Below are 18,214 nucleotides of genomic sequence, written 5' to 3'. Positions count from 1 at the left end.
CAAGGTGCCGATTACTCTTTTACTGTGTGAAAAGGTGGCTTAGGGGGTTTATTGCCTCTCTTGATTCCACTGAATATGCATAATCAATCCAGTTTTCCCGGTAGCAGAAGGTTGTAATTCTTTCCTCTTCGGGGAGACTTGCATGAATCACATATGCTGTGTAGTAATGGGTAATGAATGAATGGAGCGGGACACGGGTCAGCTTAACAGGGTGTTATAATGACAAAGGGGAACATTAGCGAAGGAAATAAACTCCCTGAATCTCGGCCAAACACGCTTATCTAATCCAGCAGAGCCAAGAACACCCACCTGATGACACTGAATATGCAATTAGATGGATATTACACAACATGCTTCACTTGTTGACCCTCACTGTCACGTGAAGGCTCAAGGTAGTGCCCTGTCCGTTCATCCTTGACTCCTCGCCGAGTGAAGACCGTCGCCGACGGAGCCTGACATCCCTATCTTTGCTCTCTCACATCCCCGACATGAAGACCTATCAGGAATCCTGCATGGGTGGACGTGTAGGCTTTCCTAGGAATGACAGGGTCTGTTAAAGAGGAACCCCACCCTCGCTTTCTCCAGCATGCCAACACAGAGGAGAGTGGGCAGCGCTGAGACGGCAGCCTGCCGTGGGCACTGCCAGGCTTAAAGCTGCCCTGTCGTCATCAGAGGCTTGCAGAAAAGAACGCCGAGATTCACCACAAAAAAAAAGAGGAGGGGGGATCGTTGCATTTAAATCCGCTCTCAACACCCCCACATGTTTTAGCGAAGCATAAAAATCATTCACAGAGAGAGAGAAAGCGAAAAAGAAAACGATAGAGGGAAATAGAGAGGAAACAGCTATTAGCAGCAGTAAGCAAGCTCAAGAGATCATAGTGAGGCAGCTCTAATCGCAGTAATGGTTTAAACCCTCATTCCATCCACCAGATGCAGGAAATGTCTCCCCAAAAACAAGGCTTTGAAATCCCCCGTGTCTAAGAAGGTGCCCTATGGCTATGGTCCTTACTAAAAAATTAAAAAAAAGACAACTCCAAAACTGTCTCTACTTTTGGTAACTATGGTAACAGCTTGTGGCCTGTGTTGTTGACACCGGCTACGTGGAGGAATGATGAGCACGCCTGTGTCAAAATAAAGACCATTTCAAATAATATCTTACATATATTGATGTGAGTGAGGTGAGAATGTCAAACATAAAAACCCTCTGCGATCTTAAAAAATAGATTCATTCTTTGGTCATTTTAACAGAAGACTAGAGACATCGTTTTGTATTTAAGGAGGCTTACTTTTGCTAAATGTTGTCCAGGGAAATGCATCCAGGATAAATCCAGACTTGATGACAGACTGGATTATGATGGATGAAGGTTGTTTTTGCTGTGATTTTCTATGATGTCCAATGCCAATTTCACACCGGGACAATAAAGTCGATTTTGATCTTATTCGTGAATGGTGAGAACATGTAATTGAAAGTGAAGGATGTTCAAACTAAAAGAACTGTAATCGGGCTGTTCACTAATTGCATTAAAAGATTAATTAATAACAAAGGTTTAAGAAGGTGGAAACTCACTCAGACGTTCTTGGGTTTTGCCAAAAGCACACCTGGATGAGCTGCCGTGTTGCCAAATATATACACCGTTTTTTAATCCTTTCAAGTTCAGAGTTCTTTGGTTATTTTTGGAATCGTCTTAATTTCCACTGTTCTTTTCTTCTTTTCTTCAGGCAAAGCTTCGTCTGACAGGTTTTCTGTCCTGGAGCCAAGTTGTTGAGTTTTCCAAAGAGCTTTCACCAACATGACAAACTCATATAGCGCTTTCTTTCCGTGTAAAATAAAATATCCTAAAAGCATCTTGGCACTTACAGGAGATATAAATGTTGAACTGAGACACGAACAGTCTGTATCTTATTTAATACAATCTTTTGGGATTTAGAAACTACTTTCTCTTTATTAATCAAATGAATAATAAGCAGAAACGTAGTTTTAACGTACAAAAAGATCTTCTGTCGGGGTTCCAGGCATTGTTTGGTTTCCGTGATTCAAAGGTGAGCTGACCTCCTGACCTCTGAGACCTCATAGAGGTTCTAACAGTTCCAACTTTCTATTTGAAGATATTTACCCTGTTGGTCCATTTACAGCTTCGGCTCCTCATCTCTACAACGTCTTCAAAGACGGATGCTAACGGATAATTCAGGTTCCTACTGAGACATGCGTCAGGCAAGGCTCAACTAAAGATCAATCATAAAGGTTGCTGTCATTTTGGACGTTAAAACTAGGACTAAGGACAAGAAAAGCTTTACGTCTCGTGTTAAAATATGAAAGTCGTCCTTTGTTGCTCTGATTATAATCAGACTTATATGTTGCATTCCACTTGAAACACTGAATTTATCCTTAAGTGCAAAACTTTTCTTCGGCGCTGACGGCGCCTTTGTGAAAAGTTCAGAGATTTCCAACAAGAGGCGCAAAAAAGTGGGAGCTCTCTGCTACCGACTCCGCCCACTGTTGAGACTCCGCCCACTCCTCCATCTGCCAGATGGATCGTGGAGGTCTCCATCGTGGAATTCGCCTACTATGAACTATTCATACACTCTGTCATATTCATTGAATGTGTTTTAACTCTAAATCTGTCCTTCTGGTCACATGACATCTATTGTTCTGTCCGTCCTGGAGAGGGATCCTCCTCTGTTGCTCTCCTGAAGGTTTCTTCCATTTTTCCCCCCTAGTGGGGTTATTTGGGAGTTGTTTCTGATCCGATGTGAGGTCAAAGGTCAGGGATGTCTATGTGTACAGATTGTAAAGCACTCCGAGACAAATTTGTAATTTGTGAAATTGGGCTATACAAATAAACTGAATTGAATTGAAAGAAGACGATTCTTCTCGAGGCGGGTGCTCTCTTTTCGTTGATAACAATTGAACAAAAAACACAGATGGAACATGGACACTCAGCCTTATATCGTTCAATCAAGGTACACAATTTAAAAACCTTCAACGGGGAATGAAGACAACAGTTAAAATGTCTGCGGTTCTTTGTAGATTTCAGATGTTACTTCATTCATAAAACCAAGTGGAGGAAAGTCCACGTCTTTTAAAGCTAAACTGAGATAACATGGTCAGGTCCGCTCGATTTCCAATCCTCATTCTGACTTTGCGTGAACTTTATTCATGAGCTTCGCTGAGACATGTCCCATTTTCTTTTGCGGCTTTTGAGTATAATTAGGGTTTCCAAAAAATGCTTCACGAACACACATGCCAGGTTTTGCCAACACATACGCTTCAGTGTCGAATTGCTACTCCGAAGTTTGAAGACAGAAATGTGCAGTCGCTGTGGCCCTTTGCTTTTGTTTTTGGTTCTGAGCACCTTTTTAGAGGCGGGCTTATGGGAGTACTGCCCGTTGCGCTCCTTTCCAATTACTCAGCAGGCATGCACGCCGTCCCAGTAATGAAGTGGGTGTTACAGTGGGTGGATTTGAAACCGAGCGGCCACTATTCTGTATTTCTGCTACTGGGTACAAGGGATGAGTGGCAGAGAATAGCAGCGGCTCTGGCAGCATGGCACGGTGACAGAAAGCGTGGTGGACCAGCAGACCAAGCACAGAACCACAGGCAACAAACTGATCACCCTTCAAGAGTGCGTGCTTACTTAGGTGTCAGGAGAAATGGAGAATTACATTTCAAAGCCCAGTAAGTAAAGTTCGTATTGATTTAATCCAACATGTAATCTGTTTTGCTGTCTGATACTGATTCTGGCAATAAAAGAGAATCATGTAAGACAGCATTATAGATAATACCACCATAGATCAAATGGAGTTTGGGCAAGAGAAGGGCAATAGATCATGTTCGAGCGAGACTGCTTAGCTCTGGAATTCATAAACTACCTCCTAAATCGAGGTGGCTTTCAATTTAAGTTTTCAATTTACAGATATAGGATTTGGTGTGCGCTTGGAGCAATTTTATTGTCAACTTCAGCAGAGGTTGTGTGTATTGGGAACTGTGTCTCTCTCAATTTGTCACTCAACCACAAAAGAACAGAATCCACTGGGGAAAACTTATAAATAAAAGAATACGAGATATCTGAATTAATCTCTGTGGTAATTTAATATCTGGCATTGAAACAAGAGGAAGTTTGTTTAGACATAAGTCATTAAAGCCCGACTTCATGTACTGTAGACTCATTTTCATGTTTTTCTTTTCAGTTTATGTGTTATAAAGTCATTTAATGTTAATGTCATTTTCTTATCGAAATCATTTCCTGTGGTTTTATTTCAGCAAATGTCATTATGACATTGCAATGTGTATACATTTTTCTTCATATTTAGCTCAAGCATGGTATGCATGTCTAATCCAAATCTAAGATAGGAACAAAACCCTCAAACTTTAAACTGTAGTTTTGCTGTGTTTGATTTCAATTCCACCCAAAACCGTCACCATTTTTTGTTTTCTTAATTACAATTAGTAATTTATTTTAGTCTTAGAGTCACGGTTTGATTTTTTTAAAAATAAGTAAGTATTTTTCTCACTAAACACAAGTTAGTACTAAATAATACTGATTCATAAACTAATGCCAAAAGCACGCACAGCAGTGCGTGCTGCTGTCTACAGCAATCAACTCTAATGACACCATATTAAAGATGGAGACGTAAGGACTGGAGCTTCACTATGAAACAGAGATTAAAGGATCTATCGGGCTAAATCAGTTACTCAATGACAGCAGTATCTACTTTATAATTTACATCATCTGACATTCTGAATAGTATAAACTATGGAAAGGACATTCATTTGGTTTATTAGTTGATCGTTGAAGGATTTACAACGACGAGGTGCTAGCACCACCCTCTGGTGACAAAGAGTGCAACTGTGTAGTCAGTGCAAGTAATGCAAATATGACAAGTCTGCATAGAAACCCAAAACAAGACAGCGGCATCATATTCATACTATTACTCACATTTTATTTCAAGTTTATCATTTTTTTAAGGCCGTGAACTTTTATGTTTCTTGTGACAATCGTCCGGTTCTCTTGAGGTAAAGTATCATCTTGTTTGATCCATTACTGCACTCTAGTGTTTGAAAAAAAGCACTTTTATGGATGGCACATAACATGCCCTGCACAAAGAACACAAATCAACCTACAACACAAATAATTCAGACCATTATCTCTCTACCTCTCCTCTCTACCTCCATCTGCCTGATGGACCGTGGAGGTCTCCATCGTGGAATATGCCGACTACCAACTATTCAGACACTGTCATTTTCATTGAATGTGTTTTAACTCTAATCTGTCACTAACATGTCACTGTGAAATTACAATATTTTAATGTGTATTTTTATACTTGAACTGTCTGAACACGGCAAAGAAATACATTGCGCGTTTCACATTAAACTTAAAAGCAACACGTGGCTCGAGACGTAACGTGTTTTATTTCCTGATAACTTACGTATCTATAGTGATAGAAATTACACAAGACTCTCGTTTGACTCGTAAAGAAAAGTTTAGAATTAACGCTTATTGCTCTCGTTAGCTGTTCTTGTTTTAGCTCGTTTATATGCATGTAGTGCACATTACAATATAGCAATGCACACACACACACACGCACTGCAGTCTTCCTAGCTTAGCGTTAGCTACATTACTATTCTGTGATAAACATTACCATCTCGCAGAAGTTGTCCACTTGTGTTTAGCTGCAGGTTTCTATTTCTGGTTCACGCGCCGTGGTTGTCGTCTCTGCGCGTGCACGAGCCTTTACTGACTGACCAGCTGTGAGGCCGCGAGCGTTAATTTCATTTGACAAAATACAAGAAATAAAAAAAAAGACTGCATGCGTTGCTCTTTTTTATTTAGTAAATAGTATTTACACATTTTAAAGAACACATGCTACAGAATGTCTGATTGACAGCTTCTAAACAATAAAAACTACTCATCAGAACAAGAATACCTGATGACAAGGAAAATGTCATCCAGGTTTTGAACACTGAGAAAACATTCAATTCAGTTTCTTTTATTTTCATTAATTCTTTTGTTTTTTAAATTATTTAATTATCATCCATTTTTGAACAAGGCCTCTTAAACTATGCAGTAGTGATTGTGCAGCATATTCTATATTCCTGGTGCTGCTAAAGCTCCCTTTGGTTTGTGCTTCTCTGCAGCGTGAAGTTAGCATCCAAACATATGGAAAAGGGCTTCAGTGACAACTTCTTTGTAATTTCATTTTTTTTTACCTGATGTTGTCTACATATCTAATAATGACGTTTCTATACCATCTCATGTAATTTGAATAGAACCTGTTGCTAAAAAGCAGTGCTCGTTTGTAATTTCAAAGTCAGACATTTCAATATGCAGAGTATAAAACATGTTATATGTTAAACTATGCAATAGCGTGTAGCAATTGCTATGCTAAGTTTGAATTGCAAGTCATCCCATCATTTATATGTACATGTTTAAGTTACAATCTAACTTACAACTGCCACCCTGTCTCAATATGTTGTAATTATACAGACTCCAAAATTGGAGATCATTAGCATAAAGCCACTTTAAAATAATGGAACAGATTTAAAATCCCTGCATTCATTTCATTATAAATGTCAGAAATCTATGATTTGTCATTATGTTAGTCTAGTGTGGCTTTGGTGGTCTGAGTCTTTCATTAGTTTCGTGTTGACAGCGTTAAAAGGGCATACACCCTCTGCAGTGTTCAAACTAAAGCGCATCGCATGAATCACACATTGCTTTACATCCCAAATACGTAAAGATTATGCACATATACAGATACACTCACAGCCTAGAGAGCACCATGGTAACCAAATATAGAGCAAACAGACCAGTGACCACAGCAAAACTACTAATCATTCGATTCCATACTCTACACTGTACATTAAGGCATGAGGTGTTGTTGATGCAGAACATCAGCAGAGGACTCATTGAGAAATGCAACGCACTGAGGAAAGAAATGCATGTCTGTGAAACCTATCAATCACACCACCAAGGTAGAGTCAGAATATACACCCTCCTGCTGTTAAACTATGAGAATAAACTGTATTTTGTCTGAAAACTGAACAATATTAGCTATTAGACAGATGGCCTAAGAAATATAAACATTCAGAATAAGGACGGCTCTCAATCTTCCGCCTTATGTCTGACAGTGTGTGCCAAAAAAAAAATAGATATTCAAAATTACAGTTATTCTGTTCACTTATCAATAGGCAAAAGTTAATGTAATTGAGAACAATTCAAAGCTACTGCTTAGAGCACCAGCACCACTACTCTATTTCTATATTTTACACCTTAAATGAGAATTTGGTGAACCTTTTCATGCAGTGTAGTAATTAGGTCAAAAGTTAGTCCCAGCAGAAACTGGCTTGGTCACTGAGTTGATTCAAACCACGTAATCGTTTTAAGTTCTTTGTTGGGCTCTAATATCTGTCTCGACATGAATTGCAAGTCTAACCATGCATATGCAGGATTAAGCTAGCCTTCCTTTAACATATGCTGTCATAATACCTTTTTTTTTGTAACAATGACGTGTTTTATGGATGAACCAACAAGTAATTTATATAACCTAATCTACTTTACCTTGCACTGTAACCTTATTTAACTATGAGTGAACTATTGGTTCAAACTGCCTGTAATGTGCATGTATTCTGCAGTACATGATAGATGTAACTGGAGGTCAGCACAATATTTAGATATTTTCAACAACAGTTTGTAGCTGCACAGTAACTAAATGCAAATCAATTCTATATTCACTATATGTATTACCCAGTAATACTGTACAATTTCTGCTCACTGCCTGCAGTGCAAGATATTAGGAAACAGCACATCAGTGATGCAAGTTGATGATATTTTGTACACATGACAACACGACCCATCTTTACTCGGCACCATGCTTACTTCCGAAGAACGCTCCAGTCCATCATACAATCAAGTTCAACAGTAGATGACAAGCTTTAAACATATATGGTGAAGTGTGCAAAACAAATTAAGAAAACATAATTTCACCTCAATCATTTGCACAACCTTCTTCTTCTTCTTTTTTTAAACAAACATTTTAAATACCATGTCCTACAGCCGTAGCATGCCATTCTGATACCAGACCGTCCGTAGTGCCGTTTACCAGTATGCTGCTACTGGATGCTCCTGTGTGTGTCTCTGTGGAGAAGAATCCAAAAAAGTGCTTGAAGTGTGTAGAAGAGGAGGGATGACTTCACCAGAGCATGAAGAAGCCTCCTGCATGTCGCCTCACACAGTCAGGGGCAGAAAGCCCAATCACCACCGATGTCAGATACGTGAAACACACCATCACAGAGGGACGGGGCGCATGAGGAACACGGGGTCGCTTCAGCTCTGGAAATGATGCTATCGGCTCTGAGATGCATCATGAGTGGCTTTTCAGGATGATATAGTGGTCTAGCTGACAGGATTATAAACCTGAAGGACCCGGGAGACATGTGTGCTAACAAGCCTCATCAAGCAACACATTGGAAACTAGAATGGGCACTCGGTAGAGCGCATCCCTTCGCATATCACAAGATTGGGCATTGAATTATGAAAATGTTGGCATTAGTTGCATGCCAATTGGACAAAAATTGACCGCGCTATGGTAAAAAGAAGATTTTGACCTTTTCATGACCGTGACCTTGACCTTTGACCCGATCGATCCCAAAATCTAATCAAATGGTCCCCGGATAATAACCAATCATCCCATCAAATTTCATGCGATTCGGTTTAAAATTTTTTTATTATGCGAATAACACGCATACAAATAAATAAATAAATACACGGCGATCAAAACATAACCTTCCGCATTTTCAATGCGAAGGTAATAATAAGGATGTGGTTTGTTTTGTCTGGAATTCTAAAGAAAGATACAGATATTCTCCTTGATTTGCGAACTCTTGTGTCTCAGGACACTTAATGCATTCATGTAAACTAAAGCTCTTTTTTGACAAGAGGCCACAAATCACAAGATCACAATACGATAATTCTGAGCGTGTCCAGACTCACATCACTTTTAGCTGTGCAAACTATTACAAATAAACTGACTGTACACAAATAAACAGAATTTAAACGTGCCAGTAATTTCCCTTATGCTTTTTTGATAAAAATCTGTACGGTTAGAGTGAATGTCTTAAATCATTGTATCCTGGCAGGCGATACTATCGTTACATCCCGTTGAAAAGATCATACTGTACACATAGTTTGGTAGATTGTACAAACACTTAAAGGCAAAGTGTTACTTATCTGAGACTGAGAAGTTCTGCGTTTAATTGCTGGTTGTTGCAGCTGATAAGCAGCACTTGGTTATCAGTTCAGGATAATTGATGACATGTATATGTACGTCGAGAGCAAAAGAAAAAACAGAGTAAAATTCCTTTTATGCGTACGCATACAATAAAGATGATTGTGATTCTGATCATTAGAATCATACGTGGAAAGTTCTGTGCCAGCAGAGTCCTATTTTTAAAACGTACGACAATCAATATGAACTGTTATTTGCGGCAATTACACTGTGCCATTTGTCAGTGAGGTTCACATCACTGAGGTTTGAGTCTCGTGTACACCGAGCTAAAAATCTAAGGAACAAAACTCAGTATTTTAATTGCCAGCTTGAGCTGAGCTTGAAGACCTTGAGGAATTTAACTGCAGTGGCAAACAGGAGGAGAGACTATGAGCCTGAATAATTGGGCCGTACATAGCCAGTGGTGCTTATCTTCTAGTGTATCTTTTCCAACTCGCATCCACGCTGATGTACTTCAGAGCAGACCTGGCCTTACCACTCGGTCAGATGACAGCAGACGAGCCAGAAGAAGGAGAGTTTGAGTTAGGGGAGGAAGGAACGTTCCAGAAGAGCCACTTGCGTTTGCATTGCCGTCTCTGGTACAGGTAGTCCTCCTTGTCGCGCTCTTTGCGTGCCCTTTGGTAGTGGTCGTCCTCTTTCAGAAACCACACAGGTGGCCAGCGATGTTTCTCAAAGTATTCTTGGTTTTCTGCATCAGAATAATTTGGTTGAGGAATTTTGTAGGAATTTCCCCACATAGTTTTTTTGCATTTCATGCTCACAGTAAGAAATTGCAAGACAAATAAGTAAGTTGGAAGAAACAGATCTTTGTGAGACATGCATATTTTTCACAATAATAATTGTACTAGAAATACAATTCATAGAAAAACATCTTTAAGTGTGTAAAGGTTAAAAGTATATTTTAATATATAACATAGTTCATCATGTAAAACAGCAAAAATAACATTATTCATGAAGAAAAGAAAAGTTACTTAAGAAACTATTGTAAAGCCTGCTGTAAATAATTATTGTAATTATTAAACGTTTGAACACTAGACTGGCTAGTCCCGATTATATAATGAGAAAAATATGCTAACAACTGAATATTATTTTACACAGGTGGTATGACACACAGATTTCATGGCCAACTTTCCTAAAAAGAGTATTACAAAATGTCAAGTTTTTATTTCAAATGGTGCGCACGCACAAGCATGTGCACACACACACGCACACACACATACCGTATGTGGCGATTTGGATGATCCAGTCGGGTTAATGTTTTTATGAATGTGAGGGTATTTAAGCTCACCAGTGTACGATGAGATCACATGTGTGTTACCTGTAGACTTGGCCTTCATCTCTCGGGGAAACTTGCGGCAGACGCTGTTATAGTTGGTGCAGATGTGGTGAAGACACCAACCGGTGAGCTGCTGGGCGCCGTGGAACTGCCAACATACAAATCAGTATCTGTCATTTCTGTATTTGTGGACTCTTTTTGTTTTGCTGTCTTTTTTGGTAACAACATTATTTGAGCTAAACCTAAATAGGCGGGACAACAGCCTTTGCATGCATATGACACGAAAGAGCTCGAGGTGAAACGAAAATGCAGCTGAATGATGAGATCAGCTAGAGTGCTGTGTCAAACTCCTTCAGGATGTCCTAAATGCTCACTGCCCTAAAGAGCTGGTGCCATTCATTTTGCCAAATAGCTGACTTGAACTCTGAAAGAGTTTCTTTGGTTCCACCTTTAAGGAGTAAATACTATTTCAGCCCTGAGAAATGCCCTTTCATGAAACTCCAATTTTGCCAAGTCCTTATACGTATAAGAGCTTTCAGTGATGTCCGTGTTTACTGATGGTTGACAGTTCATACTACCTGGGCCATGTCCAAGTCCACAAGCACGTCTCCATCAATGTCAGTCCCCGTCATCGCAGCCTCCGTCAATACCGTTACTGTGTAGAGCTCTGAAAGAAACATAAGAGCGAGTCACTGTTTACAACACCAGAATAGCTTTGTGGAATATAATCCGATGGTTTACGGCCTATATAGCTATACCAAATGTCGTACCTGTAAGTGCAACTAAGTGGGGGAGGCAAAGACGATTGGCAAGAACGATGAGCTCCATTGCGTCCAGGTCGGCCCGAGAACAAAACCGCCCTGTGTAGAGATATTCTAGCACAGCCCTCATGCAGCTGCGAGTTGTGTTTGGAAACAGCACCTTAGAAACAAAACATGTGACACTCAGTGTGTTTACATGATGGTATAATTTGAATCTTGCTTTAGTCGGACTATGCTATCTTTTGGGGGATCTGCTGTTATCCCAATATACATGGCAGTGAGTAATTCGAATCATTGGCCTTTGAAAGCATGTCATATCCGATACGATAGGCGGCGCTGTTTTCATTACAACTCGTGGTGATACAGCCATTTCTGCTTGACCTCTTCACCACTACCAACAACAACCAACAACAACAACATTTCGAGAAAGATGGCGAACAGAGAGCAAGGCGAAGCTACATCCCTCTACTATTCTTGCATGATGTTAATAGTGACATTATCGTCGGTCACGACATGGGAGGGAGGGAGGGAGGAGGGCGGCGGGATCTCAAGCATGCGCAAAGACGCAAAGTCCAGTTCCTAATCCAATTCACCGTTACATGCCGCGATAGTCGAATTATCAACCGGATCGGATCGAGTTATCCAGGGGTGTTAATCGGATCTGAGTCGGACCGCACATAGTCGAACAAAGGTGTTTACATGAAACGGATAATTCGATTTCAGTCCGACTAATCCGGTTATTCGAATGCATGTAAACACGGTCAGTCAAGACTTACTGGCCCAACAATGTTGCAGTGTTTTAATCATTCATTTTTTAAACAATTTTAGTTGGATTCACTTTTTCAGGAGCAGATTTGAGGTGTTCTTGGGCTCTGTTGGTCTGATTTCACAGCCCAACACACCAGTGGTGTTGTTTGACGTACCTCTTTGGTGCAGCTCTCCACAAAAGGCCCGCCAAACATCGCTGCCATCCAATCGCAACTAGAGATGAGCAAAGGCTTGTGGGCCATGATGGTCCCATCATCTAGCTTGAATACGACATCTACAATGCAGAGAGGTGAGACACAGATAACACATCACTTACACCTGCATTCACTCCATTTCAAGCAGAACACCAGAGCGATTGGCGGATGAATGATTTCAGCTCACCAGAAAAGGTGCCTTTGGCCAAACACTCTTTGACTCGGTTTGTGCGCCGCACATGGAAGGCTTTGGTGATCTCTTGGTTCATGAAGGCTTCATTGTTGAGTATGTTTGCCACCATCATCCTCAGGTCAAACACCTCCAGCAGCTCAGCGATGTGTGCAATGTGCATTAGCTCTTTCTCGTTCTCGTCCAACTGACCCGTGTACAGGTAGCGGAGCACAGCTCGGAAAGGCCCGAGCTGCATGGACCGGTCCATGTGCACGACAGTCATGGGCCTGGGGCTGTATGTGACGGGGTCATCGACCAACTCCTCCTGGATACTGACGAAGGCTCGGCTACACGAAGACAGCAGCCGGCCTCGTCGGGCCCCATCAGAGTCTTTCAAGGTGCCGTCACTGGTGCAGGCCCTCAGGTTGGCCCTGTCTCCATCGTCGCCCAGTTCGCAAACATCAAAGCTCGCAGCACGCATCAGCAGCTCTCTGCCCGAGAGGGGGCCGCGAGCGGGCCTTTCGGCGGCCTCCTTATGTGCGTCCATTATAAAGAGATCGTAGAACTTGGAAGAGGACGTCGCCAAGTATATCTTGTGCGCAAAGATTTTCTGCCGCTCCTGCAGGACCAGGATGACGTCCGCACAGTGTGGGTCCTCCAGAAGGCCGACCGGATGCTCTTCTGTGGTGGTTGGGGGAGGAGGCACAGTGATTAGAGGCGGGGGAGGTTTCGGTGGCAGGAAGGGCGCCTGAAGGAGAGGCCGCTGAACATTTCTGAGGTGAGATTTCCAAAACTGCAAGTGTCGGCGTGAGATGAGTGCAGCTCGGATGGCATTGTCAAAGACGTCCTTGACTCCAAATTGAGCAACGACACTGGTTTCATAATATGGCACGCCCAACTCCTTGGCCACCTCCCGGCCTCTCTCTGGAGGAAGGATCTCGTTGGATTTAATGGGTCTGAAATACAAGACAATATATTTCAGAGACAATTCGGGCAATAGAAAAGACTAAATCTCAAACGTACACTACCGTTCAAAAGTTTGGGATCACCCAGACAATTTCGTGTCTTCCATGAAAAATCACACTTTTATTTATCAAATGAATATAAAATATAGTCAAGACATTGACAAGGTTAGAAATAATGATTAATATTTGAAATATAAATGTTGTTCTCCAAACTTCAAGCTCAAAGGAAGGCCAGTTGTATAGCTTACATCACCAGCATAACTGTTTTCAGCTGTGCTAACATAATTGCACAAGGGTTTTCTAATCAGACATTAGTCTTCTTAGGCGATTAGCAAACACAATGTACCATTAGAACACTGGAGTGATAGTTGATGGAAATGGGCCTCTATACACCTATGGAGATATTTCATTAGAAACAAGACACTTCCACCTAGAATAGTCATTTACCACATTAACAATGTAGAGAGTGTATTTCTGATAAATTTAATGTTATCTTTATTGAAAAAACAGTGCTTTTCTTTGAAAAATATAGTCATTTCTAAGTGATCCCAAACTTTTGAACGGTAGTGTATGTTCAAATATAAGTCCAACTACCTAGCCAAGGGCCTCCGTGCCCTGTTCACTGCCTCCAGGTCTGCATAGCGCAGGTCCAGCTGACAGCCAACCAGGATGACAGGAGCACGGGGGCAGAAGTGCTTGATCTCATGGTACCACATGGTCTTCACATGGTACAGAGAGTTGGGGTTGGCGATTGAAAAGCACAGCACCACTACATCCGACCTGGAGCAAAGATGCACGAGAAATTCACTCAGCACCAGATCATGCATCGGTCGACTTTAATTGATCCTATCTTACCTGCCGTATGCAAAACGCCGGTCCTTATGATGGTCTCCAAACGTATCCCAGAGACGAAGGGACACGCTGACTTCATCCACCACATCTCTGGAGCGCTCTAATACCTAATAAGAGACACATTCAGGGATATTTAATTCCTGTAATTCACTCGTGTGAATTCTTCCAGCTAACTGTTTATATGAGGCACATTTTTTTTGTTTTATTTGCATAAAGATTTTTGAATGATGAGAGATTTCAATCTTAAAAGGTAATGCGCTTGCAAACTTACCTCTTGGCATACTCTGTACTGGTCAATTGCCCAGACTGTGGGCACATGTGTAGCGAGTAACTGGTACTGAGTCAGTGTGGCATTGCAGGCCCGGGCACAGATAAGGCGGGTCTTCCCGACTGCATTGTCTCCCACCACCACGCACTTGATAGTTTCAACGTTAGGCCTCTCATAGTCCATATCAGAATCTGTCTGCTGGGACCTGTCAAAATACAAAGAAAAGCTGCGTCAGCACCTGAAATCCTAAACTATTGCCCTGCCCAGTGCAGGAACACGGATCGATGGGGATATGAGACACTGTGACTCTTCCTCGTCTGCACGGCTCGCTCTGCCTGCAGAGCTGTCAATGGATGGTCTCGTGACTTCCCTGTGCCCATTCACAAGTTCCCTGTTCTTGCTTCTCATATAGAATTTTTTTTTTTTAAAGGGACAAGCTCACAAAAAGGAGAAGGATTTTTTTGAGGATCCTTCGATTTTGGAACTCAATCCTTACTGCAAAAATAATACGAAATGTTCAATATTTTAGTTAAATTGTAAAGAAAAGTTCACACTGCATTCCAAAACAATAACCCATTTAAAAATAAAGAGCTTTGCATGTCCACTATGGATAAATAAAGGCTGATACAATTATTACTCTATTTCCTTTTTTTATATTTTATTAGTGTTTAGAATCTCACATACAGATATTTAAATTTGTCAGATTCTACGTATAAAGAGAAGTAAAAAACAACGACAAACAAACACATATACAAATAAAGAAACAAAAACAATACCATAGTAACAAAACTATAAATAAAGCAGGGAGAAATCATTTTCCATAGAGTAAAGAAATACAGTCAGGCCATTTATCTATGACATAGTTGCACCACTTTTCTATTACTCTATTTCCAACCATCTGCAAGCCAAAATACCTTTCAACATTTACAATGGAAATAACCTTACCTTAAAGCTTTTAGCAGCTTCAATCATCACAACCTTTCTAATTTCAATTAGCACTTTAGATTTGACATCCACAAATCCGCCTTCATGAAATGAAATGGACAAAATAGGCAAATAGACTACTTCAGTCTCTTGGAAATGGTGGATAATTTAGGTAGCTGCTATGGTTTCCAAGGGAACTGCAGCCTGTGTCTTGGTTTGTCACAGCTTATATCATTAAACTCATGATCACGATCATGTTTGTTTCTTATTCTAGAAAAACAGCAGCATATAAACATGATAGTTATAACTGCAAGCGCTGTTGTCTTATTTTTAGTTCTAAGTTGTGCCATCACAGCGCACACACACACAAACATGGTTTTGTCATATCTTGGAATAGATATTTAGTCGCCATATGCTCCAATGCTTCTTTTGAGTTTTGTTCCAGCATCTTACCCCTTGAAAGACATTCTGCACAGGAGATTACATCTTTTGATCAGGGGCGTCATTAGATTCTCAAATAGTGCAACCTTCTTATGAATGAGGTCAACTGCTTCTTGTCCCTCTGCCTCAGACTCAAGGAGCTGCTTTAAAGAAAGAGCTGCCCCCCTTCTTAAAGCATCACCAATGGTCACCTACAACGAAGCCACATATCTGGTTCTCTATGATGACATAAGAAGCTGTTTTTTTTCTTTCTTTGAAGGAGGATTTCACATTTTGATGTATCACTATTACGGGTTAGGCTACTATGATTTTTTCCTGACGTCTACAGCCATTCATAAAACCAGCCTGATCTGCATCCCTATCCATTTATATATATTTTGTTTTTAAAGCATCTGACAGGCTGATCTTAAGCTGGGCCTGTGTGACATTACAGAGACACACTGACTTTAATATTGCACATTCATTTGCCTTTTTCCGGTTACAGTCTACACTGCGCAACTCCCGATCTAATTCATAATTTGTATATGGGCAGATCGTAATCTCAAATCCGCACACCGGGTTTAGAATATCCTCCAAATCAAATCGCCATTCAAATGCAGCTTCAATTATCATCCACAACAAATATGATACAATTGTGCATATCCTACCAGAAGGACCGAACAGTCCCACCACCACCACCACCGAGACACTAGTCATGAGGCTCTGCTGCATCACATCTTATGTAACACGCCGTCACTGACTCCTGAGCCTGTTTATCCGGCTGCGCGTCCATCGCAACAACAGCAAATACAAAGAAATCGCGCGATAAGGAAATAAAGGGTTTGTTTCCTTTGCAATCAATACGTTCCGCCCCTCTTACCGCAACATGAGGAAGTGATGCATCGGGTTGGCGGATGAACGAGCTACAGAGCAGCGCTCCATCGGATGCGCCTTGCACCTGACGGCAGCTCGTTTTTAACTTCATCTTCAAGGCGAGGTGAACCAGTGTTGGAAAGAGGCGGCCAACCGCAAACCTTTCAAATAACTGGATCTGTGCGATTAGTCCGATTGCATTGGCACGAATACGAAAGCTGACGTGAAGCCTGTCGGTGCCGCGCTGCAGCCCCGACGGTCATGGAACCACCTCCACTCACCCCGAGGCCTCCGGGGCTAATAATAGGCAGGCGGCGACGAGAAGAACACATTAATTACAAAACACTGATCCACTTTAAAGTCGCACAAATCTGATTGCAAAGCTCCTCAGCTGCCCTGATAGCCCAGTGCGGGTTGTTGTTGTTGTTGTTGTTGTTGTTGTTGTACCTGCCTTAAATAATCTGGACCATAGACTACTTTGCACAGTGTACATTATGTTTGTGTTGTCTATTGTAAATAAATACATGATACGCCCCTCGTGCATTCAGTGCTGCAATATGTCAGCACGAATGATGAGGTTAACTCACAGTGTTGTATCAAGGGGCGGGTCTACTTTCTGTTAGTTGAGACAGGTGGGGCTCAGTGATGCACCCGTGCGTGTGTGTGTGTGCGTGAGTGTAGGTGTGTGCGTGTGTGTGTGTACAGTGTAGTCTACACGTACATATACATAACGGGTGCATGTGTGACAGACACATTACACAAATTCAATACAAATGGAATCAGATGGCTGTTGTCAATAACAAAAGTATTTGATTGGATCTATTTATCATTCTGACATTTCAGAGCATTGTTAAAAAAAAGAAAATGCACGACTCATGATGGATGTTGAGCTTTAAATAAGCAATGAGCTGTTCTTTGGTCTCTTTTTTATTCTTTAAATTATACCTTGAATAAAAACATGGTTTAGCACTTCAGTGGCACTTAAATACTAATAGTATTTTGTAGTTTGGCTTTCTTGAAGAAATGGTACTTTCGTGCTTCTTATTGTTCTGAGTTTGTACTCATGGTTGAATGAACTCATTGTAAGTCGCTTTAGATAAAAGTGTCAGCTAAATTACATGTAATGTAATGTAAATGAGCATTTATGATTGCATAGTTCCTCTCATGGGTTTGGAGACAACTTTAAATACAAAGTGTGACATTTGCAAGAAATCTACTGCAATAGTTGTGTTATTGATGAAACATACATGGTATTTCTGATCTTTAAATGTTATTTCTTGTATTAATAAAATCTCATAACACTATTTTTGATTAATAAAGACCAACACGTTAATTCAGAGTGATTAAATAAATGAATCATTGTTTTTGTGATAATTAAATGTTCAATACAAAGATTGTGTGAGGAGAACTGAGTCAATGCCACGTTGCAATCACCAAACAGGCTACTGAGATACTC

The 18,214-nt window shown here is 40.9% G+C and overlaps 1 protein-coding gene across 3 annotated transcripts; it reads right to left on the bottom strand.

Moving 5' to 3' along the window:
* Positions 1-5,809: 5,809 nt before the first annotated feature.
* LOC130196158 (rho-related BTB domain-containing protein 2-like) lies at positions 5,810-17,027 on the bottom strand. 3 transcript variants are annotated; one of them, XM_056418042.1, is made up of 11 exons: positions 16,766-17,027; positions 14,545-14,746; positions 14,277-14,380; positions 14,016-14,201; positions 12,472-13,412; positions 12,246-12,364; positions 11,332-11,482; positions 11,140-11,228; positions 10,604-10,709; positions 9,761-9,973; positions 5,810-8,135 (listed from the first exon to the last, which is right to left on the bottom strand). In XM_056418042.1, the coding sequence occupies exons 1-10, from the start codon at positions 16,825-16,827 to the stop codon at positions 9,768-9,770; spliced, it is 2,166 nt and encodes a 721-aa protein (XP_056274017.1). In that variant the 5' UTR covers positions 16,828-17,027; the 3' UTR covers positions 5,810-8,135; positions 9,761-9,767. The 3 variants fall into 3 exon arrangements, with proteins under 3 accessions (XP_056274017.1, XP_056274016.1, XP_056274018.1); XM_056418041.1 differs by having other exon boundaries at positions 5,810-9,973; XM_056418043.1 differs by lacking the exon at positions 16,766-17,027 and adding an exon at positions 16,554-16,642 and having other exon boundaries at positions 5,810-9,973.
* Between the last annotated feature and the right edge of the window lie 1,187 nt (positions 17,028-18,214).

Source organism: Pseudoliparis swirei, chromosome 7 (assembly GCF_029220125.1).
Source record: "Pseudoliparis swirei isolate HS2019 ecotype Mariana Trench chromosome 7, NWPU_hadal_v1, whole genome shotgun sequence".
NCBI classification, from domain to species: domain Eukaryota; kingdom Metazoa; phylum Chordata; class Actinopteri; order Perciformes; family Liparidae; genus Pseudoliparis; species Pseudoliparis swirei.
This window is presented reverse-complemented; position numbering and strand designations above follow the sequence as displayed.